The sequence below is a fragment of the Cyprinodon tularosa genome, unplaced genomic scaffold (assembly GCF_016077235.1).
Source record: "Cyprinodon tularosa strain WSP-4 unplaced genomic scaffold, ASM1607723v1 ctg42, whole genome shotgun sequence".
Classification (NCBI taxonomy): Eukaryota; Metazoa; Chordata; class Actinopteri; order Cyprinodontiformes; family Cyprinodontidae; genus Cyprinodon; species Cyprinodon tularosa.
Window position 1 is genome coordinate 1,204,870 of NW_024039141.1, and position 17,160 is coordinate 1,222,029.

General features: G+C 37.3%; 1 protein-coding gene across 1 annotated transcript in view; it reads right to left on the reverse strand.

Annotated features, from left to right (window-relative positions):
- The window catches only part of nexmifb (neurite extension and migration factor b), a 135,009-nt gene that overhangs the window by 15,784 nt on the left and 102,065 nt on the right, over positions 1–17,160 (reverse strand). The window contains exon 2 of the mRNA XM_038299074.1: positions 14,136–14,266. Coding sequence (XP_038155002.1) covers positions 14,136–14,217 — 82 coding nt within the window. The 5' untranslated portion in view covers positions 14,218–14,266. The remainder of the gene's footprint in view (positions 1–14,135; positions 14,267–17,160) is intronic.

Consider the following 17,160-nt stretch of genomic DNA (forward strand, 5'->3'; position numbering starts at 1 on the left):
AGTAAAGTAAGTACATGTATCTGCTGTTGTCCACAGTTCAATGTAAATCAATGTAAATTGTGATTGCGATTTTTATTTAGATTTTTCTCTACACCAACCACAAGAATGTAGATATTTCCCTCCAAGGATTAAATGTTTTCATGACCTTAAAATCTTGTCTGTCCACAGTCCATTGTGGCATTACTCTTAAGATGGTGTGGAAAAGTGCTTACTTCTACTCACGTGCATGGAGCTGCATGCCAGCTGCAACTCTCTAACTGCCGCCTTAAGGGCTGAGGTGAGAAAGTCAGTGCTTTCCTCCTGGTAAATGTAATGTGACCAAAATTAAGCGCCTCGTTGATTTAAAAATTGTGTTTCATAACACTGATTTTATTGCAAATACAATAAATTGCACAGCCCTAATTCTAATAATACATCTTTGTCTTTTGCTGTGATAGATTAGATAGATTGATTGGTAGCCCCCCCCCATGATCAATCATTTTAATAGTTGGATCAAGAAAATTAATCGTCAGAAAAACATATAGAAATAAAATAAACTACAATCTTCTTTAAGTCACAAAGCTACCACTTTTATTGGTAGCAGTTTAATGCTTTTAAGCTTAACTGTTCACCTTACTATATAATTGAAAACAACTTGCCATCAATATATGTATTTTCAAATCACCTCTCTAAATATTTAATTTATCCAGTCCATTTCTACCTTGTTTAACTACAATGACACTCCTTGACCCTAAACACAGCATGGCTTGCCATAGAAAATGGGCTTTTCTGGTGACAATGATGTACTGAGGAATGTTATGCATGCCTTTACACTTCATGGTAAAATCGGAGTGAAGTAGAAGGTAAAACATCCATTTTGATTCTGCTTTTCTCACCATTTTGGACATTTTTCCATTGTATCGAATTAAAGGTAGATTCGGCTTCATACAGAGTACTTTTAAATCTCTGGGTCGGATGCTGGTGTTTTAGTTTTGTTAGAGACTAGATTAAAGTCACTGTGTTAATCATCAGTAGTGTTGACTTAAACTTCAGCGGTTGACCTTTCTATCGTCACTTTTCTCTTCTATAAGTGAATCAGCTTTCATAACCTTTACATATCTCTCATTTTGCATCATAGAACTGAATATGAATAAGGAAAATCGAAAGACAACTATAAGCTGCCTGCATTGGAAATTATAGGAATTATTCTACATAATGAGGGGGAAACAAATAACAATATAAGTTACAGAGCAAAATATATAAGTAACAGGCTTTTTATTATGTTATTTCTTCATTAATGTATCAATTATTTAATTATTTTTAGCTCAACCATCTTCTTTATCATTGGTTTGCAGAAGATTTACAATAACAAACAGTGGTAGCTGCTCTGTAGCTCAGAGCGGTGGGGGCTTAGGTGTTCTCCCTAGTTAGCCAGCCACAGAACCCCCTCTTTGCTATGTTTCCACTACATGTGACATTTTGTGAATGGTGGTGCAGAGAATAAGCCGAGCTAGTACAGAATGTCCATAATAAGTGGTGAGTAACTGCAGCATGATTCATAGCTGTCCTTTTTTCAAAAAGCTGCCCTATTCCTGTTCAATGGGCCTGCTTTCAACCTTCCCTCTTCTCTTCTGTTGGTCTCATACTCCAAATGTTTTCTCCCTGTTTCTTCTCTGCTTCTCTCTTCCTCTGGGTGCCTCTCAGGGAGCAGGGGAGTTGCTCAGGATTAGCTGTGAGATTTTTCTCACTTCACCCGACCAGAAGTAAAACACCAGGATGAATCTCATTTATTAATTTAAGATGCTCAGATACTCTGATGGACTATGAAATTCACTATGACCAAAATCAACAGGAAGCAAAAATCTACCGATTCTTGTTAACTAAAGGTACAAAGTTTGAAAACAAAGCTCCGGATGTTTCTCTGTGCAGGAGACTAGAGAATTGGGGGTATGGTGGGGGTTATTCGGTATAAACAAAAAAATATGATGGGAAGTTTAAATACTCTCAGGCTGGACATAAGTATATTAATTTGAGGCAATATTATTAAAGGTATTTCAACTGTTCTTTTTCAGCACAGAATGATTAAACAATTTAGATAGAACTGGGTGCACAAATTTTGATTTAATGTGCTTTTATGCAACGCTCTTACTGTTAAAAACAGTCATATTTCATACATATATTTCTGGGCAAGTGCATATATATATATATATATATATATATATATATATATATATATATATATATATATATATATATATATATATATATAGGCCTATATATATATATTTTTTTTTTATTTATTTATTTTTTTTTTTATTTCTATTTATTTATTTATTTTTGGATTAAATATTGTTTTTTTTAAGTCAGCTAGAATTTAAAAAATGAGTTCTACTTTCAAAAATAAGCAGTGCTGGATGAAGTACTTAGTTGTACTTGAGTAAAAGTATTGATACCTATAATAAAATCTTATTCAAATACAAGGAAAAGTTACTCAATCAAACATCTACTCAAATTAAAGTAATAAAGTACTCACTTTTAAAAATAATTAAGTATTCAGAAGTACATGCATTTACAAGTACTTATGTATTCTGAAATACAAATCAAATTTTCCAATATCAGTACATTTCTGTATAATCTTTAGAATAATTTAAAAAAACCTTGTAACTTTTAGAAACCACCTGATGCATTGAACTACCTGCTACAAATTCAGTCCTAAGTGCTGCCATCCTGCATGTTGATAAAGATAGATAAATCTTTTGTACCAATTAAAGACCAATAAGTGGGTTAAATTTAGATTTAAAAAATATCATTTAAATTTTAGTGAGAAAAAATATTCTACCAATACTAGACAGTATGACGGAGCATAGATTTCAAACGGATAAATTGATTATTAGAGACCGTATGCTTCTATATAATTAACTCAGAGCAAGGTTGATAAATAGTGCACTTTTTACAAGAAATTCCATTTCAGGTTGAAATGGAATTTCAAGAAAAAAAACAGTACCAAAGCTGCAATGCTAAGCTGAGCCAAAAGGAACAAGTAACTAGTAGCTTCTTCGAAATGTAGTGGAGTAGAAAGTACAATTTTGACTTGGTGGTGTCAAACATGTCAAAATGAGGTGGAGTGAAAGTTATAATTACAGCCCAAACTTCCCCAAAAATAAACACTCAAGTATAGTGAGATACCTGAAAAAAGTACTTCAGTACAGTAATCAAATAAATGTACTTTTTTTCTTTCAACCACTGGAAATAAGTTAGAAAAGATTTTAAATATGATTTTTTTTACTTTCTAATTTACATACATATGCTTAATATTTACTGTTATTGTGTTTGTATGACTTGGGTTAAATGTTTTGGATAATTTTCCATAAGCTTCTAATCAAGAATAAAAAAGAAAGAGTTGTTAATGTCATGGCACTGTTATAAAATTTGGTGCAAATAATCTTAACTTCTGGTTCATTGCTCCTGAGGGCATGGATGTAGCTTAGCTTGTAGGCTCACAAACCTGGTTTGCTTTGGCAATGAGACCAGAGTTTTGTGACGGTTACTCAAAAAAAAAATCTAAGGACATTGCTCAGACTTTACCTGCCTGGTTGTTAGATTCAGAGGTTTCTTCAATATCTCCAAATATTTTAGTCTTTCCATGATGCTTTCCATTTTTCATACAGTGCACCAGTTCATCCTTTAGCTCAACTCACAATGATGTTGCCTTCCCTGTACTTCTTAGCCTAAAGAGGTCATTTGGCTACAAATGCTTCCTCTTTTTCCTCTAAATTTATGGCCAAACATTTATTCTATCAGATCACATTAAACATTTCTTAACTCATCCTTTTTATTGGATTGTGATACTTCCTCTCATTGGCCTGATTCAGTAATTTTCACAGAATTTACTGCTCTTGATCTGGGGTTTGAGCTGCTTATTTTGCACAAGAAAACATGTTTGCCTTGTAGACAGAGACACTGTCTCTTCGCTCAACCGTGTAATAGCTGGATATTCTCACCGTGTTCATACATGCATTTAATTATTTTAGGAGATGAACAAGGACCCTTCATTGCTCTGCAAATGTTACCCAAGGATGTTGTTTAGGGTTCACAATGCTTTTCTTGTCTTGATTTATTTTATTTTTATTCAAATTTGTGGAGGATTTCACACAAGATACCAAAGGTTTTCAGGTATGGTTGTTTGAACTGTTTCTATTCGAAGCTTAAGATCCTACCTTAAAGTGTAAAAGTGCGGAAAGCCTGAGTTCCTTTAAATAAAGACTTAAAACACATTTGTTTAGGATTGCCTTCGACTGTTCTAGTCAAACAGTTCAACTAAAACATTATTCGTTCAACTTTTTATTTTCTTTAGTCCAACTTTTTTTAATGTTTTTTGTTTCTGTATTTTTGGCTGTTACACTGTGTCAAGATCAGGGATCTTGTGGGTACCATATTGTGTCAAGATCAGGGATCTTGTGGGTACCATATTGTGTCAAGATTAGGGATCTTGTGGGTACCATATTGTGTCAAGATCAGGGATCTTGTGGGTATCATATTGTGTCAAGATCAGGGATCTTGTGGGTACCATATTGTGTCAAGATCAGGGATCTTGTGGGTATCATATTGTGTCAAGATCAGGGATCTTGTGGGTACCATATTGTGTCAAGATCAGGGATCTTGTGGGTACCATATTGTGTCAAGATCAGGGATCTTGTGGGTACCATATTGTGTCAAGATCAGGGATCTTGTGGGTACCATATTGTGTCAAGATCAGGGATCTTGTGGGTACCATATTGTGTCAAGATCAGGAATCTTGTGGGAACCATATTGTGTCAAGATCAGGGATCTTGTGGGTACCATATTGTGTCAAGATCAGGGATCTTGTGGGTATCATATTGTGTCAAGATCAGGGATCTTGTGGGTAACATATTGTGTCAAGATCAGGGATCTTGTGGGTAACATATTGTGTCAAGATCAGGGATCTTGTGGGTATCATATTGTGTCAAGATCAGGGATCTTGTGGGTACCATATTGTGCCAAGATCAGGGATCTTGTGGGTATCATATTGTGTCAAGATCAGGGATCTTGTGGGTATCATATTGTGTCAAGATCAGGGATCTTGTGGGTACCATATTGTGTCAAGATCAGAGATCTTGTGGGTACCATATTGTGCCAAGATCAGGGATCTTGTGGGTATCATATTGTGTCAAGATCAGGGATCTTGTGGGTACCATATTGTGTCAAGATCAGGGATCTTGTGGGTATCATATTGTGTGAAGATCATGGATCTTGTGGGTATCATATTGTGTCAAGATCAGGGATCTTGTGGGTATCATATTGCGTCAAGATCAGGGATCTTGTGGGTATCATATTGTGTCAAGATCAGGGATCTTGTGGGTACCATATTGTGTCAAGATCAGGGATCTTGTGGGTACCATATTGTGTCAAGATCAGGGATCTTGTGGGTACCATATTGTGTCAAGATCAGGGATCTTGCGGGTATCATATTGTGTGAAGATCAGGGATCTTGTGGCTGTCATATTGTGTCAAGATCAGGGATCTTGTGGCTGTCATATTGTGTCAAGATCAGGGATCTTGTGGCTGTCATATTGTGTCAAGATCAGGGATCTTGTGGCTGTCATATTGTGTCAAGATCAGGGATCTTGTGGCTGTCATATTGTGTCACGATCAGGGATCTTGTGGTTTGAAAAAAAAACGTCCGGGAGCTATAAAGTCAACAGGTTTGACAGAAGTTGGTAAAGACGTCATTGTTGGAGTCTGCATTTATTTATTTTTTTCTTATTTTATTCCTACTTGCTTTGATTCTGTTTTATTTCCCCATATTTTAATTATGTAAAGCACTTTGCATTGTCTTTGTACTGAATTGTGCTATACAAATAAATTTCCCTTGCCTTATCTTATCTTGAACATATAGTCATTTTAGAGTTAACATACTTCTGAATGTTAAGAAATATTCTAAAATATATTTCTCCTATTTCTCTGGAATATTGCATGTACTAAAATTATTAAGTGTAAAAAAACAATAGTTTTTGTACAGCACACAGGAAAAATGGATTAGTATTCACAGTATTTTCGAGCTGTTATTGGTATTCTAATTTTAATTGTCTCTTTTCAGAGACAGACCAAATGTTATCCACCTCTGAGTAAAATTTCCTCTACTTGAGTACATTGTTCTAAGATAAATTTCCTGATTTTAATTTTTAATGCTGGCTTTCGAGCATTTAATAGATTCTTCTTTCACTGGGGTCAGGGTCATTTCAGATGCACGATGTTGGCTTGTTTTCTGTTTATAACCCGTCTTGTTGGACAACCAACAGTGCCAGTTTGATCTGAAGGGAGGTTAAAGGATCCTGAAATGCTTCTTTGTTATTTTACACTATAACAGAAGCAGAGAATCAGCTCCATAGCATGATGGTGCCCCCACCATATTCACACTTGATACACATTGTTAAAGGTTTGAAAGCCTTGCGTCTACTCTTTGAAATATGCATCTAGTCATTAAGGAAAAATAGTCCAATCTTTGCCTAATATGACTTTAATCTTTTCTCCGAGAGACTGTTTGGCTTGTGAGAATAAACAGCTGCAAATTTCAGTTGTCTTTGCAGTGTTTTGGTCAATTGGTTAAAATCTATCAGTTATTGGTTCAAACATGACAAGAAACCAAAACATACATCAAACATGGCTTTGGAAGCCATAAGTTAGACTAACATTGAGCTTCTTATCTAAACCATTAACAATTTTTATGGATTAAGTCTAAATCAATGGCTGTGTCAGCAAAAAGCATGGCAGTTATGTATGTTGCCAACTATAGCTTAAAAAGTACATTTCATCTTAAGCAAAACAGTCCTGAATTATTATGAATTTAAGTTCAAGATAAGGAAAGGTCAACTTCACAATGACCTGCTCTGCCTCTCGAAAATAAGAGGATTAAAACATTGCTCTCTGATGCAAACAAGCATTTTAAGCAACAGCAGTGGGACCATTATCCACTGCTAACACGGTGCCATGAAGTTTGTTGGGGTTTGATAAGCGCTGCCTCACTGAAGTTGCATCATAAATCATAAAATAATGCTTCACAATAGTGGGTCAAAATGTTCTGTAAAGCCGAACAGCCTGTGCTGCTGGCAAACATGAATTGATTGTGCATACCATTTGAAAGTTAAGATATTACATTGCAGCAATATAGAAACCAGGATGAAGAATTATGTTAATAAAGAATGTTGGAGCTGTTGTCCCCACTATCATCTTTATTCTGTTTTGTATCATAAAAGTGCAAGCGAAGGTTATGTGCCTTTCCTTTGAAATACTTTGGAGATAAACATGAATATAAAAACAGTGTATATTCTTTACTGTATAGAGGTTTGGCATGAGTGAATGCAAAAATATTCTCTAAACCTGATAAAAACCCCTCTGCTGCGTATCCTTTATGGATGTGTAAATGCAGACATCTGTGGCTAAGTTACTTTAAACGGAGAATGCAGAATTATCATCTTTAAGCTGTATTTACAGGATAATGAAAGTAAAATATTAAACTTGCCTGAGCATGTACCTCAGATACAGCTCAGTGGGTTACATATGTAAACCATAAAATGGAATATCCTTTCAGTTCTTATCCTACGCTACTGTCTGGAGCAACAGTGGTTTAGGATACAGGGGTTTATCCTGCAGCCAAAGAGTCATTGGTTTGAAACTAAGCTTCGTTTGTCTCCGTCTTTGTGTCTTTGGACTAGAAACTTTGTGCACGGGTGGCCAGAGGGCCCGGCGGCACATCGCTTCAGTCAGTGGGCCTTGGGGCAGCTGTGGCTACAACGTAGCCCAACTTGAAAAGGTGCAATGTAAGCATAGTTAGATATAGCTGCTTTGATCACAGATGAGGTGAAGAAACAATGCAGTACTGTACATATTTAATTACACAGTTTCTACTTGTTCTGGTTTCTTTTCATTAAACACATTAAAAACACAGAACAAGAACGAGCTAATAGTACATCACAACAAAAGAGACACTCGTTTTTATGGGCTTTAGGTTGCTGCCTTTAAATTTCACTCCTTTCCAGATTGTAATTTTGAGATTTGTAAAAGCAAGTTGAAGCATCTATCTTTTGCATGCTTTTGGGAAGTTTAATAGGATCCACATATAGATTTTAATGTTATAAAAAAATTTCCAATATAAGATGCACTGAAAAGTCTTTGTCTCCTGTCAGATCTCCTTTTTAAAAGAAAAGATAATCTACGTAAATATAAAAAAGAGTTTTCAAATAACTTCCTTTATTAAGGTAAAAAAGTTAACTATCCAAACAAACCTGGTCCTTTATGTTAACAAGTGAGTCTGTCTGGCAACTTGGAGTAGAATAAAAGATTTCAGAAAACAAAACATGACATCCTGATCTAAACAAATGAAAGAAAACCTATCAGTCTGAAAGAGATTTTAGTTAACAACAAATGGAGAAGATGTGGAACAATGGAGCCTCTTCCCAGGAGTTCACAGGCCTGCAGCATTCTGCTTCATTCTCTCTCTATTCTCCTATTCTGTAGAATCTTAGTTCAATCTCTAATTCTATGCTCTCTCTGCTTTTCCTCAGAGTAGCTTTGCCTCGTCTGTTCCTGTTTGGCTGTGACGTCATCCTGGAGAGAAACATCAGCTTTGCTGCTTCCATCAACACCCTTGTTTATAGATGCTGGAGATTGGCCTGTTTTCCTGTGTGGTCCTGTTTCTCTGACCGTGACTGGCTGGATGTGCTCTCTTCATCCTTTGGCATGGGAGCTGGCTCCGAGCTCGTCTGCCTGGCTGTATGTTTCCTGGACGGGGCTGCCTTTTACAGCTGCTTTTTGTGTCTCTGCTTCTGTCTCCTTGAACCCCAGTCAGCCTCAGCAGATGGCCGCTCACACTGAGCCTGGTTCTGCTGGAGGTTTCTTCCTGTTAAAAGGGAGTTTTTCCTCTCCACTGTCGCTACAAGCATGCTTAGTGTGAGCGATTGTATTTGAGTCAATGAGTCAATGCAATCAACTGGTTTTCCTTGGATAGAACACTTTGAATCAATTTGACTGTATGATCTGGTTGAACCGTAAAGTGCGTTGAGATGACGTGTTGTGAATTTGGCGCTATATAAATAAACTGAATTGAATTGAATTGAAATTGCAGCACACCGAAAAATCACTTTTGGGAAAATATTCTAGGAAATAAAGAGACAGAGTTTTAGAAGTGTGTGTCCTGCAAAATGTTCCTTTATTCCAACACCGGGTTTAGTCAGACACCGTGGTGAAGTGGTTATGTTCTGGGGCTTCTTTACTGCTTTAAAATTGTGAAATGATCTTTTCTCTACGGCAGGAAATCCTGAAGGACAAAATTTAGACATCAGTTTGTAATTTAATCAAAACCACACGGGTTACACAGCAGGACAGTGATCCAATTCAAAACCTCCTCTTAACGGCTCAATAAGGGAAATTTAAGGTTATAAATTTAAAGTAAATCCAATAGATTTGGCAAGACATCATAGTAAACAGGTCATTTGTGGATAAAAACTCCCTAATACGGGTGAAATTAATCAATGTAAAAACAGTATAAAAATGATGGACGTGATACAGTGTCATTTATCAAAGGAAACCTTAATGTTGTATCTAAAGGCATTACAACCACTTATTAGACTTTCACATATGGCACTTTTGTTTGGATCTTTTTTTTTTTACGTAGCCCATTCAAATCTGAATTTTAAACAGAATCTATTTATTTTTGTCTAATTAAATTTATTAGATTTTTTTAATCTATTAAGACATAATAGATAATATTACATAGACCACTCTAATAAACCATACATGTGAAGCAATGTGTGTAGATGCCCCCATTATGAAAACATGACAAGAAGTATAACCTTTGGTAGAATAACAAAAAGGTTTAACCTAGAATTAGTTTTTGGGAATTAACAAACTTATCTATGAAAATTAGACTTTTTAAAGGCATCTATTTTGTCATGGTCATGAGATAAAAAAATGTGTTTGAGTCTATAACATTCTCCCTGCGTTCACATTTGCAGCTTTTAATAACAACATTTTTAAACTAATATTTTTGAGTTGAAGATGCATAAGGAGAGAGGATTAACAATAGCTGAATAAACCCTCATTAATGTTTTGTCGTCTTTTCTCCTTTGAAAGAAGCTGTCTTTGCACTGTCTCTGTTTTTAGGGGTTGTTTTTGTCCAAGAGCTTAAAACTAAGGGTAAAAAATGAATTCCTTACAGCTATTTCACAAGCATGGTAAGACTAATTGTCTATTTAAAGCTTTCATTAATTTAAGCTCAGCTGTGCTTTGGAAAAAATGTCCTTTTAGATCAAAAACTGAAACACAGTAGGCAAATAAGACATTGTTTTATTGGTTTTTAGTGCAGCTGTCTCAAAGAAAAAAAAAACAGCAAAGGGTTCAAATCACAGCTGAGCCCTTTCTAGGAGGAGTTTTCATTTTTCCTTTAGAAATGCGTGACTATCTTCCACAATTTCTATATTCCAAACACATGCATGCTAAGTTAAATGGTGACTGTCAATGAAACCTAATTATTAGTGTGCTGACAGAGCCTTGCAGAAAGATTCATTTGTCTTCCCTTTTTCACATTTTGAAATATTCCAAACCACAAACCTAATTACATATTTTAAGGGTTTAACACTAAATACTGCATATTTGTTAAAAGCAATAGAAACCACATAGCGTTTTTTTTTCAAAGATTCTCTCAAATAGAACTCAGACAATAGATACGTGCATTGTAGCTCAGCCCTCTATGCTAAGTTGTTTGTTGAACCTTACATTTACAAGTCTATTAGAGTAAAGGGCTGGTTCTACTCCCTGCAGCAGTGTGTCACAGTGAGCTTGTTGCAGATATTTTTAATCTATGCCCTATAATGAAGAGTGGTCTGCGCTATGTTATTCCACACTACAACGCAAGAGGGACAATCACAAACTAGCTGTGGATCTAGATACTGCCGAGACGGAGAAGATGTGGGAGCAAGTTTGTGCGACAACGGAGGACCTCGCTCTTCTAACTGGTCCAACTTCCTGAGTCGTTTTCCACCATGGCGGTAATACAAACAAAACAAGCTGCTTAGGTAACAAACAGGAAATATGCATAATGTAGAGCGGATGTAGATTTGACCAATCAGAGTCCTCCTGTCTGCTAGCCTGACGTAGTCCGACTCAATTCTAGTCAGAATATGAGTCTGATACTGCTCCATAGAGCTGTGATTATGGGGCATGTTTCGAACGAACCAGGAAAAAAAATGCCTCTGCACTCCATTGGATAGACCTACAACCAATAAGAGCAACGGAGTGCGTGACGTATGTTAAGCCACGCATAGTTGTTGTCCACAAAAATCAAAGTGTGCAGTTGCACGCCTATAATAAGAAGATTAGACTTGATCGCGTTTCTCTGTTCCTCTTTTAAAATTAATTTGCTGTCGATATCTTCTAGAACAGACCTAATAGCAGAATCTACTCACCTCTCCAGCGGCAGCCATTATTGTTGTCACCCAAGCGCGCATTGGTCACGTGGTTGATTACGTTACTGTTGGTCATCTGTCCATCATCGTATAAAGCCCGCCCTGACAATTTGATTGGATCGCCTGACAGTGGGCTTTAATACTCGCGCTACTATGGAGCAGAGCCAGACCGAACTTCCCCGAACTCAAACCTTGTGGGCGGGACTAAGTTCGGAATGGCACCCAGGCTACCTGTCTGCGGCACTGTCTGTGGTCAACTACAAATTTGGAGAGGTGCAGCAGAGTGTCTGCGGCAGGGGCGGGGGCACATTTGTGTTCACTGCGACACACAAGCAGACAACCTGGTTTCTGAGTTTAAATCAGCCTCAAGTCTCAAAAAGCTTCCACATCCAGAATGTTGCCCGTTTCTCTTTACAAAATAATTCAAGTTCAGTCAGAGAGGATTTATGAAAACAGTTTTCAAAATTAGCCATAGTTTCCTAATTGGATTTAGAGCTGGAATTTGCCTGGGCCATTCTAAATGTCTCCATTATAGCTCTCGTTATGTATCTGGTAAACAGGGGTAGGGTTGGATTGACATTTGGGAACTTGGTTTTTCAGGGGCCTTTTATCTGATTGCATAATGACAAAAGTGGGGAGTTGATTTTAACATAAATTTATTTTCAGTATAAAAAGACACTTTTCAATAATCAACCTCTAAAGAATCTAGGGGTCCTCCCAAAGTTTGTGCTCAAGACAACATCTGAGAACAAACTAACTGGATCTAATTGAATAGGGAGTGGCGGCCTGGTGGTTAGGGCATAGAGCTTGGAATCCTGAGGTTCTGAGTTCAAACCCCACTCCCACAGACTACCACTCTGTGTCTCTGAGCAAGCCCCTTAACCCCACACTGCTCCCTGGGCTCCCAACAATGATTATATTTTTTAAATGGAAGGGATTCCTCTTTTTTACTGTTTTTTTCTCTGCGTTCTAATCTTTTTCTTTTGCATGTTTATTAAATTAGAAGGGTCTAATTGTTTCACTTTAGTATGCAAAATATAAGATAAAACAAGCCTGACAATGAACTCAGCGACCTATGGTGCAACCAAGAGGACATGCGGCCATACATCAACGCAGCTGCTTTATAAATTTATGTAATAAATTCTAACCACAGGACAGTTGGGCCTACAACATTCAGGAATTCTCTCAAAGGATCTCACCTTCTGGTAAAGGTCCTGCTGGTAGCCACAAATCAGGCTTAAATTGGAGTCAACAGGACTTTCACTCAGTGTTTTTGAAAACATTTCGACACCTATCCAGCAGTCTTTATCAGACCTGTCAGCTCGCATAACAACAACCTGTAGTTGGAGAGCTGATGTTTTTAAGCATGTGGAGACCCATCATCCTTAATAAAGTCCAAGTCAGAAGCAAATCATTTTCCTGGTTGGATAAAGTCTGTTGGACTTTGAATCATGATGAGACTGCTTGGTAACTTCTTTGGAAGGACAGAGTTGTAGATGCTTGGGAGCTTAAACCATAATCTTCCCCCTCTGGTCAGACCACTTTGCTCTTATAACATAGGTAGCTTCCTTTGCCCCACTTTTCAAAATCATTTGAAATCAATCACTTTGGTCTTTAAAGGTTGGTCCTTTGTTTTTCGGGTACAAGCATACAGACTAATGGTTTCTCCGGTGTAGGAGTCCAAGCAGTCCTTTGTGCTCAGCTTTAGTTCCAGTGTTCTGTCTTTGGGATCAACCAGTTTTTGTCTGAGTGTGGTTGGGTCCTGCTGGTAAATTAACATCCACCTCAGTCTTAGTTCTTGTCAAGCCTCTAGTTGGTTATTTTCTCAGATCACTCTGAGCACAGCTGAATTCATTTTTCATTTTGATTTCTCTTTTAGTTTTTGATATTAACTGAAATATTAAATGCAATCAACTCTAATCAGCTTCCGGTCCTTACTTTAGAAATCATTCCCACAGCATGATGCAACCACCACCATTTTTCTTTGTTGGTGAGGATAGTGATTTGAGGGTACGGTGAGAGTGTTTGATGCCACACGTATCCCATTACACGTAGATCTAGCATTACATTTTAATCTTATCTACAAAGGGCCCTTTCTTGATTATGGATTGCGACAAACTATAAATGGGACTTTTTAAAAATTGCTTTTCACCGTCCCTCATCCATAAAGGCGAGATTTGTACAGTAGAAGAACAAATGTGGTTTTGTGAACGGAATCTTCCTCCTAAGCTTTGGATCTCTGCAACTACTGTTGAGTTACCATAAGCTTCTTGAACAACAATCCTGGAAGGTTTATAGTCTCTTCAAACATGTTCCCTTTTCAGATGATGGATTAATCATTGCACTTTTAAAAGCTATCAGAACCCTGCTTTAAACGTTTCAACAGTTTTCTCCCTAACCTGTTTCCTGTGTTCCCTGATCTTCATGATGCTGTTTCTTCTTTAATGTTTCTCCTTTCCCATACTATTTACTATTTCATTGCTTTTAACTGGATTTCAGTTTAGGGTAGAGATGAAAGGATGCTGAAAACAAATTAATACCATACTATTTAGTTTTTTCTTAACAAAAAGAGTAAACATTGAATCCCATCCTCCAGTTAATGAAATCATTCACCATTTTCTTTTGCTCTATCACATACGTTAAGTAAAACAAATTACATGTTAGAGATGCTGGTACCTGTATTTTCCACATAATTTGCATTCTCCGGTTCTGAAGTCTTCACAATCAATGTGAGACTGCTGTCTGCTAACACATCCATCAATACGGCTCAGCGCTGCTCCACCTAAGCATCATCCTGACAGTCCCACCTGTTGGGAAAAAAAAGGCACAAAGACAGGAAGAAGCATGGTTATGAAGAGTATTTGGATAGATTAACTCACATGTGACTAATGCAGCAGTGCAGATATCAGAGCGAGAGTAAAAGACTAAAAAACAAATACCCAGATTGAGACGTCAAAAAGACCTTTGAGGCAGTGACAGCAGTGACTGTTTTTTTTTCTTTGTATGACAGATTCTAAGATTAATTCAAACTTTTCTAACCTACAAAGTACACAAAGATTCACAGCCAGAATCGCTATGGCAACTGTAAGCTATTTTAGCTTCATTTAACATTTATAGCTGAGTTGTTAACCTATGTGAGCCCCGCATAGGCATCTCTGAGTATATTTGTTTATTGTAATTAGCTGACTCCCTCCCTTAGCAGCAAAAGGAAAAGAAAAGGAGAGATTAAAGCACTGTGGCTGAGGAAGTGACAGAAGCTCTGAACACTGGCAATACTTTTTATTTGTAGCAGTTCCCACAAGTCAAAGTGTAGGTGGGAGTCATAGTGTGCATGCACAGCACATGTGTGTTGAGTGCGCAAGCCGGGTTAAGTCGATATGATACGAGTAAAGAAAACTGTAAAGAAGCAATTCTGGAAGAAAGAAAAGATACAGACTCCTAGGTAGTAAATGATGAACATATGATGTTATAGTTCCTTCCCTTTTTTGTGATGTTTTCTTTTTCTCGCCTCGCCGTCCCTTTCTTGAGCAGCAGTGCTGCCGGATGACAAATGAGCCGAGGGAGGGGATCTAATAACATGATCACCTTGTGGTGCGAAAGGGGAGGCTGGGAGATTAAGACAGACGGTACACAATAAGACAAAGGTAGTGCACAGCTGACTACAACCAAGTGCCATCTCTTTCATCCTCTTCTCTCTAAATGCCATTAGCTGTTTACTGACCTTAGTAGGAGAGCCACCTAAAGGGAAACCCTGCTTCAGCCTGCAGCTGCAAACACACCAACTCAGAGGGGTAATTACCTCATGAGCCATTGCATCTTCTCATGTTTTCAAAGTTACAAAGCCTTATAGGTGAGGCACTTAAGTATAAATATGCATTTCTGAAAAAGAAACAACTCTTGCAACTAGGTACATGATATTGTGAAAACATTGTTGAATATTGTAATGACGATATCAGCTGCAACTAAGCCGCATTTCACCTCCTCCATTTTTCACAACTGTCGTCATGTTTCTGTCGCTTTCTGTGAGCTGCTACAGTCACATTGACACAGTTAGAAACTTCTATCATAGGCAATCAAAGGTTGGAAAAGCCCATCCAACTGACTAAATATATTGTTAGGATGCACAGAGGGAATGCATTAGTAATCTAAAAACTGAACAAATATGTGAAACTGTGAATTTGCAGATTTTTAGACTGTGATTTAATTTCCTGTGCAGCTGTACCTGCAGTCCAATCAATAAGTAACGCCCATCCATAATACCAGAAGGTAAAGAGAAAATCAGCGGTTGCACAATTTAAACAAAGAAGAAAGGACAATTACGACTACATGCTGCTTTTCAACATTGAATAATTAAAACCAAAATAATTCTATTGTTTTTAATATTTCTCATTTTATATCAAGCATAATTCATGTTTTTATTTCACATGATGTTAACCCCAAAACACTTTTCTTAGACTTCTTAGACAAATTTTATTGTCATTATGTAAACACAGTGATGAAATGTAATCATCGGGAGCAAAAAACTTGGTGCAAATGTTATTTTTTCCTTTAAGGATGGCTGGTGGTGGATTTGATTTGTGCACAGCATGAAGTCGGATTTCAAGGTGGGCGAGTCACAGTCACTAAAAACCTTATGCTAATAGTCCAATATGGTTGCAGCAATTATAAAACAAGTAATAAATAAAGAAATTAAGTCTTAAAAATCTTTAGTCGAATTGATTACTGCAACAGTGTTTTCACAGGTCTGCCTAAAAAGTGGATCAGACAGCTGCAGCTGATCCAGAACGCTGCTGCCCGTGTCCTCACTAAGACTAAAAAAGTAGAGCACATCACCCCGGTTCTAAAGTCCTTACACTGGCTCCCTGTATCTCAGAGAATAGACTTTAAAATACTTCTGTTAGTCTATAAATCTCTGAATGGCTTAGAACCTAAATACATCACAGACTTGCTATCAGTGTATCAACCCTCCAGACCACTCAGGTCTTCTGTCTGCAGCCTGCTCTGCATACCTAGAACCAGAACTAAACATGGAGAAGCAGCATTTAGTTTCTATGCTCCACTTATCTGGAACAAACTTCCAGAAAACTGTAAAAGTGCGGAGAGCCTGAGTTCCTTTAAATCAAGACTAAAAATTTGTTATGTCTGTTTGTTTGTCATTTGTTTAGGATTGCATTCAACTGTTCTAGTTAAACAGTTCAACTAAAATATATTTTCTTTAGTCCAACTGTTTTTAATATTCTTTTTTGTTTCAGTATTTTTTATTTTATTTTTTTTCCTACTTGCTTTGATTCTGTTTTATCTTCCTGTATTTTAATCATGTAAAGCACTTTGCATTGTCTTTGTACTGAATTGTGCTATACAAATATATTTGCCTTGCCTTGCTTATCGACTGTATGCAAGAGGATACAGTCGATAGTGTCACACTCTATTTGTGATACCAGTTCTGTTTAACATACAGTATATGTCTAGCTGTGAGCTGGTCCATGCAATCATACTCTTTGTTGGGTGGTCCTTTAAAGCTGTAAGCTGTCACTGCTGCTGTTGCTCCCAGCATATTCAGCCCCTCCACCAGCCCAGCTGGGCCAGGCTTCAAGGTCAGAGACCCTTTCCACACTTCCTGACAAGAGGCAGGCATTTTCAGGGGAGAAGAGATCAAAACTCTACGACATGTCTGTGGACTGATAAGAACACAGCAAAGATG